General features: G+C 33.7%; 1 protein-coding gene across 4 annotated transcripts in view; it reads right to left on the bottom strand.

Annotated features, from left to right (window-relative positions):
- Positions 1 to 21405, bottom strand: part of LOC125923287 (disintegrin and metalloproteinase domain-containing protein 18-like) — a 143694-nt gene that overhangs the window by 22506 nt on the left and 99783 nt on the right. For all 4 annotated transcript variants that reach the window (XM_049631470.1, XM_049631471.1, XM_049631469.1 and 1 more), the window contains one exon: positions 19769 to 19849. In XM_049631470.1, coding sequence (XP_049487427.1) covers positions 19769 to 19849 — 81 coding nt within the window. The remainder of the gene's footprint in view (positions 1 to 19768; positions 19850 to 21405) is intronic.

The raw sequence follows: 21405 nt of genomic DNA on the forward strand, positions 1-21405 counted from the left end.
TCTTTCAGTTTTGTTAATATTTCATTTATATATTCAAAAGTTTGGACTTTGGATGCATTTCTATTACAATTTTTGTAACTTTTTGATGACTTGACTCTTTTATCATTATATAATAACTTGTCTTTTTTGACAATCTTTTACTTAAGGCATATTTTCTCTGATAGAAGTGTAGCCACACTACTGTCTTTTGATTACCATCTGCATGGAAAATCTCTTTCCATTCCTTAATATTCAACCTATGTGTGTCCTTAAAAGTAAAGTAAATCACTGTATACTTCCTAGTATATCATTTGATGTTGTTTTTTAATAAAAATTCAATAAACTTATATTTAAAGTAATTATGGGTTAGTAAGAATTTACTATTGCCTTTGTGCCCCTTGTTTACTGGTGGTTCCTTTGTTCTGTTTTCCTTCTCTTGCTGTGCTCCTTTGTAGCTTGATTTTTTAAAAAATACTTTTATGCTTTGATTACTTTGTCTTTATCTTTTGTGTGTCTACTACAATTTTTTATATGTGAGTTTGATGAAGCTTACATAAAATATTTTATAGATATAATAGTTTATTTTAAGCTGATAACAACCAAAATATGACCTTATACAAATAATTCTACACTTTAATTTCTCCTTCCCCCACATTTTGTATAATTGATGTCACAACCTCCATCATTTTATGTGATGTATTAACACATTTTTGTATCTAGTTAATTTCAAAACTTTTGTCTGTTAACTTTTATTTTTTATTTTTTTAAATGCTCGTTTATTTATCTTTGAGAGAGAGAGGGCACAAACGGGGGTTGGGGTAGAAAAAGAGGGAGACAGGGAATCCAAAGCAGGCCCCAGGCTTCCAACTGTGAGTTCCTAGCCTGACCTGGGTCTCAGACTCACAAACTGTGAGATCATGACCTAAGCTGAAGTCAAACACTTAGCCGACTGAGCCACCCAGGTACCCCTTAACTTTTATACCAGAGTTTAAAGTGATTTACATGCTAACATTACAATATTAGAGTATTCTGAATTTGAATATATTTTAATTTTTACAGTGACTTTTATACTTTTACACTTTTTCATGTTGTTAGTGTCCTTTTTGTCAACTTGAAGAACTCCTTTTTGCATTTCAGAAAAAGAGAATATATGAAGAAATAACTACTGAAAACTTCCCAAATTCAATGAAAAATGTGAATATATCCAGAAGCTCACAAACTTCAAATAAAATGAACTCAGAGACTCACACTGGTACATATCATAATCAAACTTAAAAGCCAAAGGCAAAGAGAGAATTTTGAAAGCAGGAAAGGAAGTAAGTTGTCACGTACAAGAGATCTTAAATAAGACTATCAGCAGCTTTCTCATGAGAAATTTGGAAACCAGCAGGCAGATGGCAGATATATTTAGAGTGCTAATAGAAAAACAACAACAAAAAACCTGTCAACCAAGAATCTTATATTTAGCAAAACTGTCCTTCAAAAGTAAGGGAGAATTTAAATAATTCCCAGATAAATACTAAGGAATTCATTATTACTAGAGCAGCCCTGCAAGAAATGGTCAAAGAAGTATGGCAGGGTAATTTGAAAGGCCAGTATATTACAATTTAAAGCTATGTGAAGAAATAAAGATCTCAAAAAAGGTATATACACGTGAATTTTTAAAAGCTAAAATTGTAAAAATTGTAACTCTACTTTTGGTTTCTACATGATAAGGAACTAATAGATAAAAAAAAAAACAATTATTAGTCTAGAAGCTAGTATTATTATAATCTTGGATTGTAGCTTCACATTTTGTTTCTACACAATTTAAGAGACTAATGAGCTTAAAATAATTATTAGTTTATGTTTTGGGATCCAAAGTAAAATGATTTAATTTGTGACATCAACAAATAATAGGGGTCACAACAGTACAATAAAGAAGCAAAGTTTTTGTATGTTCTTAAAGTTAAACTGGTATAAATTCAAATGAGAGTGTTATAACTTTAGTACATTAAATGTATCCCCAATGCAGTTTCACAAAAAAACTGCTATCAAATATACATGAAAGGAAAAGAGGATGGAATTTAAACATTTCAATACAAAAAAATCAAGTGAACACAAAAGAATATAGTAATATAAATAAAAAGCTATTTTTTATTTATAATTTATTTATTTAAATTTATAATTTATTTGAAAGGTGTATCAAAAATAAACAGCAAAGTAACAAAGTCACTGTTTATCCATAATTACTTTAACTGTAAATAAATTAAACTTTAAATAAAAAGACATAAATTGGCAAAACAGATTTAAAAAAAAACACGATTTAACTATATGCTGTTTATAAGAGACTTAATGTAGATCCAAAGACAAATAAATTGAAAGTGAAAGGATGGAAAAGATATTTCATGCAAAAGTAACTGAAAGAGAACAGAGGTCATTATACTAATATCAGACACAATAGACTTTAAAAAGTTTAGAAAAGACAAAGAATGATATGATATGTTAAAAAAGATTCAATACAGCAAAAAGATATAGCAATTATAAATATTTATACACTTAGTAACAGACCTTCAAAATATATTAGGCAAAAACTGATAGAATGTAAAGGAGAAATAAGCAGTTCTACAAGAGTTGACATTATGATTCCATAATGGGACTCAACATTGACAACCAAGGCTGCAAATTGGACTTTAAACAGTGGCAGTAACTAGATCACCCTTGGTAAATGGGATTCCACCTTGTTTAACCCATGCATAATCTCCGTAGCTGCTTGTCCATAGCTGCCACAATAACTAGTTTGTTTATGTGAATGTGTCAGCATTTGGGTGGGCAATGATGGAGACTGGCAAATGTTAACCAGTCAAATAATTTTGTCTGTTTTTACTTTTGTGGCTGATCCCTCTGATAAGAGTTAACATTCTAAATGAAATTGTCATGAATTATGGTTCCTCCCAAATATTCATCCGCATGATCTGCTTAACCCTGATTTTTCAATCTTTCTTTTTTTTGTCTTTTGACTAGCTGGCCAAGGAATTTACTATAGCCTACAAGTCAGTGTATATTTTAACATCAGTCTCTTTCTCTCTTCAACACAATATTATGATTAGCTGACCTACCAGAATTTCTACCCATAGGGAAGATTTATCATCACCAAAGTCTTTTAAGCTCATTCCTCACTGTGGCTGTAGGAAAGCCATTATTTATATTTGACTTGTACCCACACACCAAGCCATCCATCTGTACATCAGGCTTTGGCATTGCTGATCTATCAGCTAGTCATAGAGAATCTTTCATGTATTCATAGGTGAAACTAGGGAGAAGTACCAATGCAAGACCAGAGAATTATATGGGAGTTTAGCCTACTTATCCTTTCATTGCTTTGGTTAGGCTCTTGCTTGATTCCAGATATACCACTTCAATCTTATAATGCATTATTTCAGATTTTACAAAATTTGTGACTTGGAAATCTTGGCAGAACAATCAGTTGTTGTTTCATGGTCAGAACTTCTTTCTCAGAGTGTAATAATACACCATCAGGTATTTTTCTAAAAATGAAGAATTATCTACTGGAAATGGCATGGTTTCATTCCAAAAACCTGGGGTATACATTGCTATTCTTCTATTAAAGCATAGAAGCATAATTCAGCATCTTTCCCCACCCCTGAAAGCACTAATACCATTTAATCTGGGTAATAGGACTGAAGCAATAGGGCTTGCATTTATCAGTCTGAGTCAGCTTCAAGGACCTCACCTACTATCTTCCCTACAGAAAGCTGATAGCCTTTCATATCACTTGATATATGGCTTGCAACAATATTTTCAGGTATATAATAAGCTGTTACTAGAATCTGAGGAAACCCAATAGTTGTACTTCCATCTTAATAGTGGAAAATGTAAAACAAAATAACATGTCCTTTTCTTCAAAGGAGATGTTCTGACATGACATAAACAACTGGACTCCTAATCATTTATTAATGTACAAGCCACTGAATATCCCTAGTATTTAGCTCTCATCCTCTGGAGCACATATATCTTATAGATACCTACAAAGTGCTAGCTATTTTGGCTTATCTGGTCCATTAGCATGATATCATTGATAGAGATAAGCACTGTGATATTCTCCAGATGTCCAAATAATACAGATATTGTTTGATTACTTTACGAAAGAGGATGGGAAAATTAACCCAGTCCTGGGAAAAACTAAAATGTATATTGTTATTCACTCCATGTGAATATGATAACTATCAGATGATTTTTTTTTTCTAATAAAGATGAACTGGAACAGATTTGCCTGATGAATAGCCACACACCATATACCATATCTTAATCTTTAGTAAAGACAACACATCTGGCACAATTACTGCAAATGTAAATACAACACTTTTGAGTTTGAGGATCCTATTATCATCCTTCAAGATATGCCTGGTTTTGTAGAGACTAGAGTAGTAACTTAAATGGAGATATTGTGGGGGCCACTAACTTTATATCTGCTGTATTTTAAAGGTGACAATAATCCAAGCCATTTACACCAGGACGTGATATTGTTTTTGGTTTTATATTTTATCCGTCTAGGGAAGTTTCAGAGGCCTCCACTTGTATTTACCCATAAGACAGTTTGACACCACAAATCAAAAGTTCTAGGTGGCAGTTTTGCCAAGCAGTATATATATAAATTACAAACATACACATAAGGAGGGGAGAAATAGCCACTGGGTGAGTCCAAAGACCCAATATATCCTAGGAAAGAATTCCATTTATTATCTGATCCCTATATGTCCATGTCCTAAAAAAGGGAAAGTGATGAGTCTTCAGGTTTATGAGTATTTGTATCAGTTTGGACCTTGTGTCCAACAGTTCTCAAAATGTTTGGAGAACATTTACTTCAAACTATAGTTACATGAAGAAATGGCCATAGTTCTTGTCAAGAACAGGAAGAATCATCATCACATAACTATATTGTTTTGATCCTGTTGAGAACTTTGTATTTAAGATGCTGCTGCTTCTTTAGTTAGTGATTCATGGTCAAAAACCTTGCTCAGTTCCAGAAATGTGGCAAGAAATTGTGACATTTTATTGGGACAACTGCTTTCAGCTTCCTGATTATCCTTTGTTAATTACAATTCATTGGATAGATTGAACAGTACTTGTGTTGGCTGCATATTTTTTCACCAATAAGAAAGGTTTCCATAATTCTCTGAGGACAAGGCCCCTCTGGTTTGCCCTAGTATCTTGCCATTAATTATGATAATTTCTGATCATTATTGACTTCTATTGTCTCATGGTTCTGTCACCCCCATGGGTATCAATGAACCCAGATCTGTAATAGTATCTCCTACCATAAGCATGGACTACACTAAGTTCCTAACCATTTCTAGTGCATTTTTAATTAAGTAAAGTTAAGCAAATAAATGATATATCTTATGGACCTTCATGTGATGCGCTGCCATTTTTAGGGTTAGGCCTTATATAGTATATCCAATTAGCATGCCCATTTATCTGAGGCTTATAATCTCTTCTTCTACCATAAATATTCTGGCATTTGTATTCATGTGGTATGAGCCATTTTTTCCCCATGGTTCTAGGAGATATCATAGAAGTGTACATGCTACATCTATTGAGGATTTTGTCAGTGTCCTTATAAAGGTCCTTCAAATCAATAAACATTCTCTAGGTCAACCTTATATTCTAGTTCTTTCATAAAACAAACTCAGAATTCAGTTCATGACTACTGTTCTTGCCCCTATTGGGGCAAGTCTTGCATTTCCTTTGGAGTGTAATTGCTTTTGTTCCTTATCAGGCCCAGAACATCTCCAGTCAAATTATACTGTAATTCTTATTATTGGTATAGTGGCAGAAAGCAAAGTGGGAGAAAATTTTAGGGGGCATATGTTAACTTGCAAGTGCCAGACCTCTGTATAATCTTTTAGCAAGCAGGGAATTTCATCTCTTGACAGAAATAAATGAACCATTTCTGTAGGTTCAGATGAATCTGGAGATTTGAGATTTTGGGGGGATATCAATTCAGACAGCCACTTCCCACATATCAGAGTGTCATTACTTTCCAAGATTTTCTCATATATTGTCATAGAAGAACTTTTTTGTTGGAGGTTAGTTCTTTTTAATCAGTACATCATGTCTGATTGTCAACAATAAGTTACATGCCATGCTAAAAAAATCACAATTTGAAGAGACAGAGAAAGGTCTAGACCAGACACATATGCCAAAGATGTTGGAAGTATCAGACCAAGGATATAAAGCAGCCATGATTAATGTGCTTAGGGAAAGTAGACAACATAAAAGAACAGATGTGTAATATAAGCAGTGAGATAGAAATTCTAAAAAAAAATATTTTAAGTAATAGAAATCTAAAACACTATATAGAAGACATGAATTCCTTTGATGGGCTCATCTGTATACAACCAAAGAAATAATCAGTGAGCTTGAGAAAATGTCAATAAGAAAATCCAAAACTTAAGTGCAAAGAGAAAAAATAATAAAAAGATACAACAGAATATCCAAGAACTGTGGGACAATTAAAAAATATATACATGTCATGGGAATACCAGAAGGAGAAAAAAAGAAAGGGACAGAAAACTATTTGAAACAATATTGACACAATTTCCCCAAAGGTCCTATACATAAACTTCAGAGAATGTCAGGCAAGGCAAACATTTTAAAAATGCATGTGGAAATAACATTCAAACTGCAGAAAATATAAAAAAATGAAGAGACTATCTTGAAAAAATCTAGAAAATAAAAAAAAAACTTATCTACAGAAGAGCAAGGATGATAATTATGTTGTACTTTTCTTCAGAAATCATTGAAAGCAATAAGAGAAGGGAGTGAAATATTTAAATGCCGAAAAAAACCAAACAGCCACCTTGAATGTGTATCCATTAAAATTATACTTCAAAAAAGAAGGAAAAATAAAGACTGTCTTAAACAAACAAAATTTCAGAAAATTTGTCACAAATATACCTGCTTTGCAAGAAATGCTTCAGAAAAGACTGATGTAGATTAGAAACTCAGACATACGTACAGAAGAAAGAGTAAAAGAGAAGGAATAAAGGAAGGTAAAATAAACTATTTTATTTTTCTTATTCTTTTTTTTTACAAAGTTTATTTATTTATTTATTTGAGATAGAGAGCGTGAGCAGGGGAAGGGCAGAGAGAGAGAGAGAGAGAGAGAGAGAGAAAGAATCCCAAGTGGGGTCAGAACAAAGGAACCATGAGATCATGACCTGAACCAAAACCAAGAGTCAGACACTTAACTAACTGAGCCACCCAGCACCCTTTCTTTCATGAATTTGGCCAAGCTTTTAAGAAAGAAATTATATCAATTATTTACAACCTCTTCCACAAAATGAGGCAGAAGGAACATTTGCAAACTCATTCTGAGGTCAGCATTATCACAATACCAAAACCAAAGACATTATAAGAAAAAACTACAGACCAATATCACTCATTAGCAAAAATGCAAAAATTCTCTAAAATATTAGCAAATCTAATTATAAAAGAATAATATATCACAATAAAATGGATTTTATTCTTGGTATACAGGTAAGGTTATCATTTGAAGATCAATGACTGTAACCTATCACACCATTAGGCTAAAAAGAAAAGTCATATGACTATATATCAATAGATTCAGAAAAAAGGACTTGACTAAACATATACAATATATGATTGAAAATCACCAATCCAGTAAGAAATGGGGAAATTTCTCAATAGAAGGAAAATCTACAAAAATGCACAGATAACATCATACTTAATAATGAGAAACAGAAGACCTACATATAGCCAATATGTACCTGAAAAGATGCTCAATATTACTGATCATAAGAGAAATGCAAATCAAAACCACAGTGATATATTACCCACACATGCTAGAATGGTTATTATCAAAAAGATGTGAAATAACAAGTGTTGGTGAGGAAGAGGAGAATAGGGAACCCTCATGTTGGTGGGAATGCAAATTGGTGCAACTACTGTGGAAAACAGTATGGATGTTCTTCAAAAAATTAAAAATAGGAATACCATATGATCCAGTAATTCCACTTCTTCATATGTATCCAAAGAAACCAAATCACTAATTTTTAAAGATGTTAATTATAGCATTTTTTATTTTTTTATTTTTTATTTTTATTTTTTTTTAATTTTTTTTTCAACGTTTTTTATTTATTTTTGGGACAGAGAGAGACAGAGCATGAACGGGGGAGGGGCAGAGAGAGAGGGAGACACAGAATCGGAAACAGGCTCCAGGCTCCGAGCCATCAGCCCAGAGCCTGACGCGGGGCTCGAACTCACGGACCGCGAGATCGTGACCTGGCTGAAGTCGGACGCTTAACCGACTGCGCCACCCAGGCGCCCCAGCATTTTTTAAATAATAGTCAAAATATGGAAACAACCTAAGTGCTCATCTATGAATGAATGGATAAAAAGATGTTATATATCCTCACCAGCATCTGGAAAACAGTGTGGAGGTTCTCAAAAAATTAAAAATAGATCTACCCTATGACCCAGAAATAGCACTGCTAGGAATTTGCCCAAGGGATACAGGAGTGCTGATACAAAGGGGCACTTGTACCCCAATGTTTACAGCAACACTGTCAACAATAACCAAGTTAGGGAAAGAGCCTAAATGTCCATCAACTGATGAATGGATAAAGAAATTGTGGTTTATATACACAATGGAATACTACGTGGCAATAAGAAAGAATGAAATGTGGCCTATTGTAGCAACGTGGAAGGAACTGGAGAATGTTATGCTAAGTGAAATAAGTCATGCAGAGAAAGATACCATATGTTTTCCCTCTTATGTGGATCCTGAGAAACATAACAGAAAATTGTGGGGGAGGGGAAGGAAAAAAAAATGTTAGAGAGGGAGGGAGGCAAACCATAAGAGACTCTTAAAAACTGAGAATAAACTGAGGGTTGATGGGGGGTGGGAGGGAGGAGAGGGTGGGTGATGGGCATTGAGGAGGGCACCTGTTGGGATGAGCACTGGGTGTTGTGGAAACCAATTTGACAATAAATTTCATATTAAAAAAATATTATTCATATTATATATGAATACTATTCAGCCATAAAAACAATGAAATATTGCCATTTGTGGCAACATGGATGGACCTTGAGGGCATTATGCAAAGTAAAATAAGTTAGAGAGTAGAAGGCAAATACTAAATGATCTCACTTATAGATAGAATTTTTATTTTTTATTTTATTTTTTGTCTTAATACAGATGTTTATTTTTTATTTTTTTAATTTTAATATGAAATTTATTGTCAAATTGGTTTCCATACAACACCCTGTGCTCATCCCAACATAGATAGAATTTTTAAAAACAAGCATTTTTAAAAACAAGCATATAAATACAGAAACAGATTGGTAGTTGCCACAGGTGGGGGGAGGGGGGATGATGGGTGAAATGAGTAAAGGTTGTCAAAGATAAAGTCCCCAGTTATAATATAAATAAATTATGGAGATGTAATGTAAATATGATGATATAGTTAATAATATTGTATTGAATATTTGAAAGTTACCAAGAGAGCAGATCTTGAAAGTCCTCAGCACAAGAAAAAAATTGTAATTATATATGATGATGTACGTTAACTAGAATTATTGTGGTGATCACTTCACAATGCATACAAATATGAAATCACTAAATTGTACACCTGGATTATACCTCAATAAAAAAAAAGGCATACATAAGAATACATAACAGACTAGGGAAAAACCTAAGAAAAAATAAATTGAAATAGAGTAAAACAAGAGACAAAGTTGAGTGAGAAATAGGAAAAAAGAACAAGTGGCAAGAAGAGAGTAAGCCATGGGGTTCAGAGAAAAAAAAGAACTTATTTTGTGATATTTCACTTGTGTGTTGGGGGTGGAGGGTCACAGATGAGAAGCTCCAATGTAAAATAATATGAAAAAAAATTATGAAAAATAGGAAAAAGGAATATTATTAGTGTTCCCTAGGTTTATAAATTGCATCCCCTTTATTGTTTTTCAGGAAGTAAGTGTTTTTTATTATTTTTAATTTAGATATGCTTATTTGAAAGTGACTTTCTCTAAGGTTTGAATTCATTTTTAAATATACAGATAGGAAATTGCTCTACCTTATTTAGAATTTCACATTAATATGGCCTACTACATTGAAGGAATATAAGAAAAAATAGTGAGAATATAGCTAGAAGCTTTCCTGCTAAGATCAGGAACAAGGCAAGGATGTTTAGTCTTACTACTTTTCTCTTTCAACATTATACTTAAAGTCATACCTAATGGTTTTAGTCATAAAAATTTATGGTACCTAATGGTTTTAGTCATAAAACATATGACTTTAGTCATACCTAAAGATTTTAAATATAAAACCTTAAGAACAGGAAATAAGAACAGGAAATAAAAGATATAAAATTGGGGAAGAAAGAAATACAATTTTTTCTTCTCAGATGAGATGATTGTGTAAATTATCCCAAAGAATTGACAAAAAGAGATATATGAACCAATAAGTGATTATGTAAGGTAGCATAATGAAAGTTTAATATATAAAAGTCAATTGTGTACTTATATATAACAATAAACAATTGGCATTTGAAATTGAAAACAATGCCATTTATATTAGCACCAGAAATAATTGGTTTCAAATTTACAAGACCTGTATTAGGAAAACTGCAAAAGTCATTATAATGTAACAAACTCAAAGATGTATAAAAATGGAGACATATTCCATGTACATGGATATGAACATTCAATATTTTCGAGATGTTAGATCTTCCACACTTGATCTATACATTCAATACATTCCCAAGAAAAATTCTAGTTGGTTATTTTCTGGTTATTGATAACTTATTTGGCAAACTAATGTTTATATGGAGAAGCAAAAGACGCAGAATAGCCAACATAATGCTGAAGAATAAAGAAGAACCATTTAACTACTTGATATGTATACATTTTTTAAGGCTACAATAATCAAAACAAATTAATGGAATTAAATAGAGAAGATAGAATTAAACCCACATAAATATAATCAACTGATCTTTGATAATGGAACAGAGGCAGGTAGTTCAATGGAGAAAAAAATCATCTTTCAGCAAATGGTGCTGGATATTCACATGCAAAAAGTTAGTACTTATTATTAATTTACTTAACTAAGTTACTAAGTACTTAGTTAACCTTTTATAAAAATTAGCTCAAATGGATCATAGATCTACATGTAAAATACAAAACTGTAAAACTTCTAGAGGATAAAATTGGAGAAAATCTCCATGACCCTGGATTTGGAGATAACTTTTTAGATACTTCAAAAGCATGTCGTATGAAAGAAAGACATGGAATTGAATACTGAAAACTTTGTCTTTAACAACAGAGACCAGATTCAGGAATGCCCACCACTTACAGTCAATCAATAACAATTATTTTCAATAAATCTGCTGTTCTTTTCTTAACTTGTTGATATTCATATGTAGATTATTACTTTTCAGAATAATAAAATTATAAATTGCTAGGGAGATTAATTGAAACAGAAGTATATACTCAAAAGAGTTGAAAACTTACCTTTACACAAAAACCTGTACATGGATATTTAAGTAATTATATTCATAATTGCAAAATTTTGGAAGCAACCAATATGTCTTTCATAGATGAATAAATAAACTCATAAATCCAGACATGAAGATATCTTAAGTGTATGTTACTAAGTGAAAGAAGTCACTTTGAAAAGGCTTTATAACTATATCACTGTATATACTATGTAACTATATAAGATTCTAGAAAAGGCTATATACTAACTATATAACATTCTGGAAGAGGCGAATCTATGGAGACAGTAACAAAATCAGTGGCTGCCATAGGTTGGGGCTGGGGGAGAAAAGAGGCACACAGAGGATTTTTTAAGCCAGTGAAAATTATTATTATAATGTGTATTATAATAATGGATACATGTCATTTTACATTTGTCCAAAACCATAAAATATACAACACAAAGAATGAACCCTAATGTAAACTCTCAGTAGTTTGGGTAATTATGATGTACCAGTGTAAGTTCATCAATTGTAACAAATGTACACTTTGATGCAGGAGGCTATACTTATGTCAGGGAAAGAGACATATGGGAAAATTCTATATTTTTCCCTCAGGTTTTCTGTGAACCTAAAACTGCTCTTAAAAATATTCTTATTAATTTTTTTAAAAAGTATATTATAAATGAAAAAAGAACAGGAGGGAGGGTTGGGAAGATGGCGGCATAGGAGGACGCTGGGCTCACTGCGTCCTGCTGATCACTTAGATTCCGCCTACACCTGCCTAAATAACCCAGAAAACCAGCAGAAGACAAGCAGAACGGATTTTCCGGAGCCAAGCACAGACGAGAGGCCCAGGGAAGAGGGTAGGAAGGGAGGAGAGGGTGCTCCTACACGGACTGGCAGGAGGGAGCCGGGTGGAGGGGCAGCCCGCCGGCCAATCAGAGACCCCGAGTCTGGCTTGTAAAAGTGGAGGGGCTGGACAGAGTGTGTTCGGACAGCAAGCGGGACTTAACATCTGGAAGGTTATAAGTTAACAGCCCTGCTCAGAGAACTGGAGGGCTGGAGGACAACGGGAGGGAGAGTTGTTGAGCCCCCGACGACAGAGCTCAGCTTGGCGGGGAAGAAAGGCGCTCGCCAGGGCCATCTCCCTCTCCCCTCCCCCGGCCAAAATCCCAAAGGGAACCGGTTCCTGTCAGGGAACTAGCTTGCACCACGCAAACACCCAACGCTGTGTTTCTGCAGATCCATCCCTCCAGTGGCGGGTCTGACTCTCGCCCTCTGCCACAGGGCCCCTCCAGAAGCGGATCACCGAAGGATACGCGAGCAGAGCCTGCCTTCCCGCCCCCGTGCACCTTGCCCATCCACCCCAGCTAATACGCCAGCCAGATCCCCAGCACAACAAACCTGGCAGTGTGCAAGTAGCCCAGACAGGCCACGCCACCCCACAGCGAATCCCGCCCCTAGGAGAGGGAAAGAGAAGGCACACACCAGTCTGACTGTGGCCCCAGTGGTGGGCTGGGGGCAGACATCAGGTCTGACTGTGGCCCCACCCACAAACGCAAGTAATTCAATACAGCACAGGGGAAGTGCCCTGCAGTTCCACACCACCCCAGGGGTTATCCAAAATGACGAAACAGAAGAATTCCCCTCAAAAGAATCTCCAGGAAATAACGACAGCTAATGAACTGATCAAAAACGATTTAAACAATATAACAGAAAGTGAATTTAGAATAATAGTCATAAAATTAATCACTGGGCTTGAAGACAGTATAGAGGACAGCAGAGAATCTACTACTACAGAGATCAAGGGACTAAGGAACAGTGAGGAGGAGCTAAAAAATGCTATAAAAGAGCTGCAAAATAAAATGGAAATGACCACGGCTTGGAGTGAAGAGGCAGAGGAGAGAATAGGGGAACTAGAATATAAAATTATGGAAAAAGAGGAAGCTGAGAAAAAGAGAGATAAAAAAATCCAGGAGTATCAGGGGAAAATTAGAGAACTAAGTGATGCACTAAAGAGAAATAATCTACACATAATTGGTGTTACAGAGGAGGAAGAGAGAGGGAAAGGTGCTGAAGGTGTACTTGAAGAAATAATAGCTGAGAACTTCCCTGATCTGGGGAAGGAAAAAGGCATTGAAATCCAAGAGGCACAGAGAACTCCCTTCAGACATACCTTGAATCGATCTTCTGCACGACATATCATAGTGAAACTGGCAAAATACAGGGATAAAGAAAAAATTCCGAAAGCAGCTAGGGATAAACGTGCTCTAACATATAAAGGGAGACCTATAAGACTCGTGACCGATCTCTCTACTGAAACTTGGCAGGCCAGAAACGAATGGCAGGAAATCTTCCCTGTGATGAACAGAAAAAATATGCAGCCAAGAATCCTGTATCCAGCAAGTGTGTCATTTAGAATAGAAGGAGAGATAAAGGTCTTCCCAAACAAACAAACACTGAAGGAATTCGTCACCACTAAACCAGCCCTACAAGAGATCCTAAGGGGGATCCTATGAGACAAAGTACCAGAGACATCACTACAAGCATGAAACAAACCTACGGACATCACAATGACTCTAAACCCATATCTTTCTATAATAACACTGAATGTAAATGGACTAAATGTGCCAACCGAAAGAAATAGGGTATCAGAATGAATAAAAAAAACAAGACCCATCTATTTGCTGTCTACAAGAGACTCATTTTAGACCTGAGGACACCTTCAGATTGAAAGTGAGGGGATGGAGAACTATCTATCATGCTACTGGATGTCAAAAGAAAGCTGGAGTTGCCATACTTATATCACACAAACTCGACTTTAAATTAAAGGCTGTAACAAGAGATGAAGAAGGGCACTATATAATAATTACAGGGTCTATCCATCAGGAAGAGCTAACAATAATAAATGTCTATGCACAGAATACAGGAGCCTGCAAATATATAAAACAATCACAAACATAAGCAGCCTTATTGATAAGAATGTGGTAATTGCAGGGGACTTTAACACTCCATTTACAGAAATGGATAGATCATCTAGACACACGGTCAATAAAGAAACAAGGGCCCTGAATGATACATTGGATCAGATGGACTTGACAGATATATTTAGAACTCTGCATCCCAAAGCAACAGAATATACTTTCTTCTCAAGTGCACATGGAACATTCTCCAAGATAGATCACATACTGGGTCACAAAACAGCCCTTCATAAGTATACAAGAATTGAGATCATACCATACATACTTTCAGACCACAATGCTATGAAGCTTGAAATCAACCACAGGAAAAGGTCTCAGAAACTTCCAAAAACATGAGGTTAAAGAGCACCCTACTAAAGAATGAATGGGTCAACCAGGCACTTAGAGAAGAAATTAAAAAATATATGGAAACAAACGAAAATGAAAATACAACAATCCAAACACTTTGGGATGCAGCGAAGGTAGTCCTGAGAGGAAAATACATAGCAATCCAGGCCTATCTCAAGAAACAAGAAAAATCCCAAATACAAAATCTAACAGCACACCTAAAGGAAATAGAAGCAGAAGAGCAAAGGCAGCCTAAACCCAGCAGAAGAAGAGAAATAATAAAGATCAGAGCAGAAATAAACAATATAGAATCTAAAAAAACTGTAGAGGAGATCAATGAAACCAAGAGTTGGTTTTTTGAAAAAATAAACAAAATTGATTAACCTCTCTCCAGGCTTCTCAAAAAAGAAAAGGGAGATGACCCAAATAGGTAAAATCATGAATGAAAATGTAATTATTACAACCAATCACTCAGAGATACAAGCAATTATCTGAGAATACTATGAAAAAGTATATGCCAACAAACTGGACAACCTGGAAGAAATGGACAAATTCCTAAACACCCACACGCTTCCAAAACTCAATCAGGAGGAAATAGAAAGCTTGAACACATCCATAACCAGCGAAGAAATTGAATCAGTCATCAAAAATCTCTCAACAAATAAGAGTCCAGGACCAGATGGCTTCCCAGGGCAGTTCTACCAGACGTTTAAAGCAGAGACAATACCTATCCTTCTCAAGCTATTCCAAAAAATAGAAAGGGAAGGAAAACTTCCAGACTCATTCTATGAAGCCAGTATTACTTTGATTCCTAAACCAGACAGAGACCCAGTAAAAAAAGAGAACTACAGGCCAATATCCCTGATGAATATGGATGCAAAAATTCTCAGTAAGATACTAGCAAATCGAATTCAACAGCATATAAAAAGAATTATTCACCATGATCAAGTGGGATTCATTCCTGGGATGCAGGGCTAGTTCAACATTCGCAAATCAATCAATGTGATACATCACATTAATAAAAGAAAAGAACCATATGATCCTGTCAATTGATGCAGAAAAGTCATTTGACAAAATTCAGCATCGATTCTTAATAAAAACCCACGAGAAAGTCGGGATAGAAGGATCATACTTAAAGATCGTAAAAGCCATTTATGAAAAGCCCACAGCTAACATCATCCTCAATGGGGAAAAACTGAGAGCTTTTTCCCTGAGATCAGGAACATGACAGGGATGTCCACTCTCACCGCTGTTGTTTAACATAGTGTTGGAAGTTCTAGTATCAGCAATCAGACAACAAAAGGAAATCAAAGGCATCAAAATTGGCAAAGATGAAGTCAAGCTTTCACTTTTTGCAGATGACATGATATTATACATGGAAAATCCGATAGACTCCACCAAAAGTCTGCTAGAACTGATACATGAATTTAGCAAAGTTGCAGGATACAAAATCAATGTACAGAAATCAGTTGCATTCTTATACACTAATAATGAAGCAACAGAAAGACAAATAAAGAAACTGATCCCATTCACAATTGCACCAAGAAGCATAAAATACCTAGGGATAAATGTAACCAAAGATGTACAAGATCTGTATGCTGAAAACTATAGGAAGCTTATGAAGGAAATTGAAGAAGACATAAGGAAATGTAAAAAAATTCCCTGCTCATGGATTGGAAGAATAAATATTGTCAAAATGTCAATACTACCCAAAGCTATCTACACATTCAATGCAATCCCAATCAAAATTGCACCAGCATTCTTCTCCAAACTAGAACAAGCAATCCTAAAATTCATATGGAACCACAAAAGGCCCCGAATAGCCAAAGTAATTTTGAAGAAGACCAAAGCAGGAGGCATCACAATCCCAGACTTTAGCCTCTACTACAAAGCTGTCATCATCAAGACAGCATGGTATTGGCACAAAAACAGACACATAGACCAATGGAATAGAATACAAACCCCAGAACTAGACCCACAAATGTATGGCCAACTAATCTTTGACAAAGCAGGAAAGAACATCCAATGGAAAAAAGACAGTCTCTTTAACAAATGGTGCTGGGAGAACTGGACAGCAACATGCAGAAGGTTGAAACTAGACCACTTTCTCACACCATTCACAAAAATAAACTCAAAATGGATAAGGGTCTGAATGTGAGACAGGAAACCATCAAAACCCTAGAGGAAAAAGCAGGAAAAGACCTCTCTGACCTCAGTCGTAGCAATTTCTTACTTGACACATCCCCAAAGGCAAGGGAATTAAAAGCAAAAATGAATTACTGGGACCTTATGAAGATAAAAAGCTTCTGCACAGCAAAGAAAACAACCAACAAAACTAAAAGGCAACCAACGGAATGGGAAAAGATATTTGCAAATGACATATCGGACAAAGGGCTAGTATCCAAAATCTATAAAGAGCTCACCAAACTCCACACCCGAAAAACAAAAAACCCAGTGAAGAAATGGACAGAAAACATGAATAGACAATTCTCCAAAGAAGACATCCGGATGGCCAACAGGCACATGAAAAGATGCTCAATGTCGCCCCTCATCAGGGAAATATAAATCAAAACCACACTCAGATACCACCTCACGCCAGTCAGGGTGGCCAAAATGAACAAATCAGGAGACTATAGATGCTGGAGAGGATGTGGAGAAATGGGAACCCTCTCGCACTATTGGTGGGAATGCAAATTGGTGCAGCCACTCTGGAAAACAGTGTGGTGGTTCCTCAAAAAATTAAAAATAGACCTACCCTATGACCCTGCAGTAGCACTGCTAGGAATTTACCCAAGGGATACAGGAGTGCTGATGCATAGAGGCACTTGGACCCCAATGTTTATAGCAGCACTCTCAACAATAGCCAAATTATGGAAAGAGCCGAAATGTCCATCAAGTGGATAAAGAAACTGTGGTTTATATACACAATGGAGTACTATGTGGCAATGAGAAAGAATGAAATATGGCTCTTTGTAGAAATGTGGTTGGAACTGGAGAGTGTTATGCTGAGTGAAATAAGCCATACAGAGGAAGACAGATACCATATGTTTTCACTCTTATGTGGATCCTGAGAAACTTAACAGAAACCCATAGGGGTGGGGAAGGGGGAAAAAAAAGGGGTTAGAGTGGTAGACAGCCAAAGCATGAGAGACTCGTAAAAACTGAGAACAAACTGAGGGTTGATGGGGGGTGGGACGGAGGGGAGGGTGGGTGATGGGTATTGAGGAGGGCACTTTTGGAATGAGCACTGGGTGTTGTATGGAAACCAATTTGACAATAAATTTCATATATTGGACAAAAAATAATAAAATTAAAATGAAAAAAAAAACAAAAAATCTCTAATCATTTGGATAATTTATAATTATTTGGATATTTATTTTATTTATATTATTTGGAATTATTTGGATATTTATAATTATTATAATTTATAAATAACTATGAAAGTAGAGAAAAATAATTTTGAAATAATTCAAACTGAAAACCTCTTTTGTGTAAATATCCAATCAGCTAAAATACTGACAAGAAATTTATTTCACTGGACTTTTCCAGACTTTTAACAGCTATTTTTCTAATTTTTATACAAATAAAACTTAAGCCTAAAAATAAATAAATAAATAAATAAATAAATAACAACACTACAATAACTGCCAATTATTCACAATAATATGTCTAAGCAACTACATGTTCTTAAAATTTGAACTAAAGTTGGAAATTATAGAATTGTAAATCAACTCTATAAATTGTAAATAATAAAGTTGCCTATCTGTTGACATGTCATTGGAAAGTAAACAGAGCTTCTCCTAGATTTAGATTTTACTTGACATGTTAATTTTAATTATGAAACTAACAAATAGTGAAAATTCTTAAAATAAATACAGAAGTCTAATCTTACTTATTTTAATGTCATTTTTCATAGTGAAAAATTTTATTAAAAATACAAAAGTGTAAATAAAATAAAAATGGCAGTAGATGAAGAAAATAAATTTGTGTCCCATAAAACTGTATCAATAATCTATAATCTCTACTTTGTTTTGAGATTTAATAAAAATCATTAAGGCTAAATACTTACAATGGAAAGTTAAAGAAAAACAAAAGATCAGAACAATAACTATAAAGAAAGTAAAAAACAAAACATTAAAATATAGTTATACTCTTTGTTAACAACCTATAGAAAATTAAAGATAATGCAAAAAGCATTTTATATATTCTAAATCCAAACAATTTAAAAATTATAAAATTGAATCCTATAAGTTTGGTAAATTTGAAATAACTTTTATAATGTTGAATGCATCTTACACTGATTTTCTTTTAGGAAAATAATTTAAAAAGAACTAGAACTATAAATTAAAGAAGTAAAAATTAAACATAAATGTGACAGCAAATTTGTATTATTAGATTAAGATAGATAAGCAGTTGGGAAGAAATAAAAATTTTTGCATAAGGATACGTTTCCTATTAGAAATCTCTTCATAGGAACAATCAGAAAATTCACTAATGTATCAACATGGTTTTAAGTGTACTCTGTATAAAATATTATATAGCCATAAATTTTAATTATTAAGAGTATGAGGGAGAACAAAATATATTCATAGTTATATTTATTTTATATGAATTTTATATAAATATGAATTTATATAAGTAAATTTTTATTTATAAGTAAATTATTTATGTTTATAAGTACATATTTATAAGTAAAGCATGAACTTATTGTCATAAGAAAAGAATAAATGTTTTTCATTTAAACATGTTTTTAATTCATAAGTTGTGGGTGCTTACAATAAATTCAACACATGTAGTACAATATATTTAACAGTCTTTGAATTAGCTTCACTGATTTTCTTTATATTGATTAGCTATTTCTGGACCAGGTCAGATTAAAAGTAACCTAGAGTCTCAATTCTCCCAAATAAGATAATTTTTTTACTTTTAATCACCCATAAAAATAACATTTAACTTAGAACTATAAAAAAAGTTACTTACTCCATTTCCTCTGCATTTTGTAGCAGCATTACAGTTATATTCCATCAAGTGAACTTTTTTGCAGGTTTTATTTATACAATACTAAAGTAAAACACAGATAATATTTCATAATCATTCATACATTTGATATAACATGAGAAAAGAATTATTTCTTATATGCCCAATTTGAGACTTTTTATTCCATATTACTCTCATTTGGGTACAAAAAGTCTAGCATTCCAATACAAAATCTAAACAATAATCAATTAAAGAAAAATAACTTGGGTGTTTGCCTTGACATAGTTTTTTTGTAATAATGTAATATAATTTGGCCTTTAGGAATTAAATTGAGAATCTCCATAAGGGAGATTTTCTATATTATGTTAATATTCTGTTATAAATAATTGGTTAGTGTTAATGATTTGTGCCTTCAAAACTTGGAACATAATTCATTAATTGTGTTTTGGTTTCAAATGTAAGTGAATATTTTGGATTATAAATTATCATGAATCTTTGTTATAATATTGATAAGAATAGTTTGTCAAGAGAAATATTTTAACTTCATTTGTAACCATTGTAAAACCCTTGTTCCATAAAAATCCAGTGGTAATTAGTCACCAGTATATGTAACTTTTGCTTCCTTTACCATTTTATATTTTGTTAACTGGCCTCCTGGCTTATGTTCTTTTATTTTATTTTAAAAAGCACTATAAATTATAAGTAATACATCAAAAATATGAATATATCAAGTAAGAATAAAAATTTGTTTTTGCAATTATTTCCTGAAAATTAACATATACCCAATACATAAAGTTGCATATGCAAGCCTACATTTGCCTCCTCTTTTCAATATATTTGAAATTCTAGCCAGTGCAATTAGGTGATAAAAATAAATAAAAGGCATACAAATTGCTGAGAAAGAAGTAAAATAATCTGTTTGCAGATGACATAATTGTACATATAGAAAACTCTAAAGACTCCACATGTAAAAAGCTTGTCATGACTAATCAAAAAAAGTAAATTTACGGAATAAAATATTAACATACAAAAATCAAATGTATTTCTGTACAGTAACAATGAACATTTTTTTAAAATTAAGAAAACAATTCCAATTATAACAGTATAAACTATTATTAACCAACTAAACTAAACAAGATGATAAATGATTTGTATGCTGAAAACTACCAAGAAAGGCTGAAAAAAATTAAAGAAGGCCTAAAGAAATGGAAAGATACCCATTCATACCCGTTCATGTACTGAAATACATAATACTGTTAAGATGTTAATGCTATCCAAAACAATTTACAAATTCAATGTAGTCTCTGTTAAAATTCTAATGACACTTTTTCAGAAATAAATAATCCATCCTAAAACAATTTCGAGGGACTTCAAATTGCCAAAAGAGACTTACAGAAAGACAAAGTGGGATAACTCATGCTTCTTGAGATCAAAACTTTCTACAAAGCTACAGCAACTAAAACAATGTGGTCATGGAGTAAATTCAGGCATTACTGATGAATGGAATATATTAGACAGTTAAGAAATAAATCCTCTCATATATGGTCAAATAATTTTCAAGAAGTCTGCCAAGTCCTTTCAATGACAAAGGACAATGTTTTCAACAAATGACTCTGGGATATTGGATATCCACATGCAAA

The sequence above is a fragment of the Panthera uncia genome, chromosome B1 (assembly GCF_023721935.1).
Source record: "Panthera uncia isolate 11264 chromosome B1, Puncia_PCG_1.0, whole genome shotgun sequence".
In the NCBI taxonomy this organism is placed as follows: domain Eukaryota; kingdom Metazoa; phylum Chordata; class Mammalia; order Carnivora; family Felidae; genus Panthera; species Panthera uncia.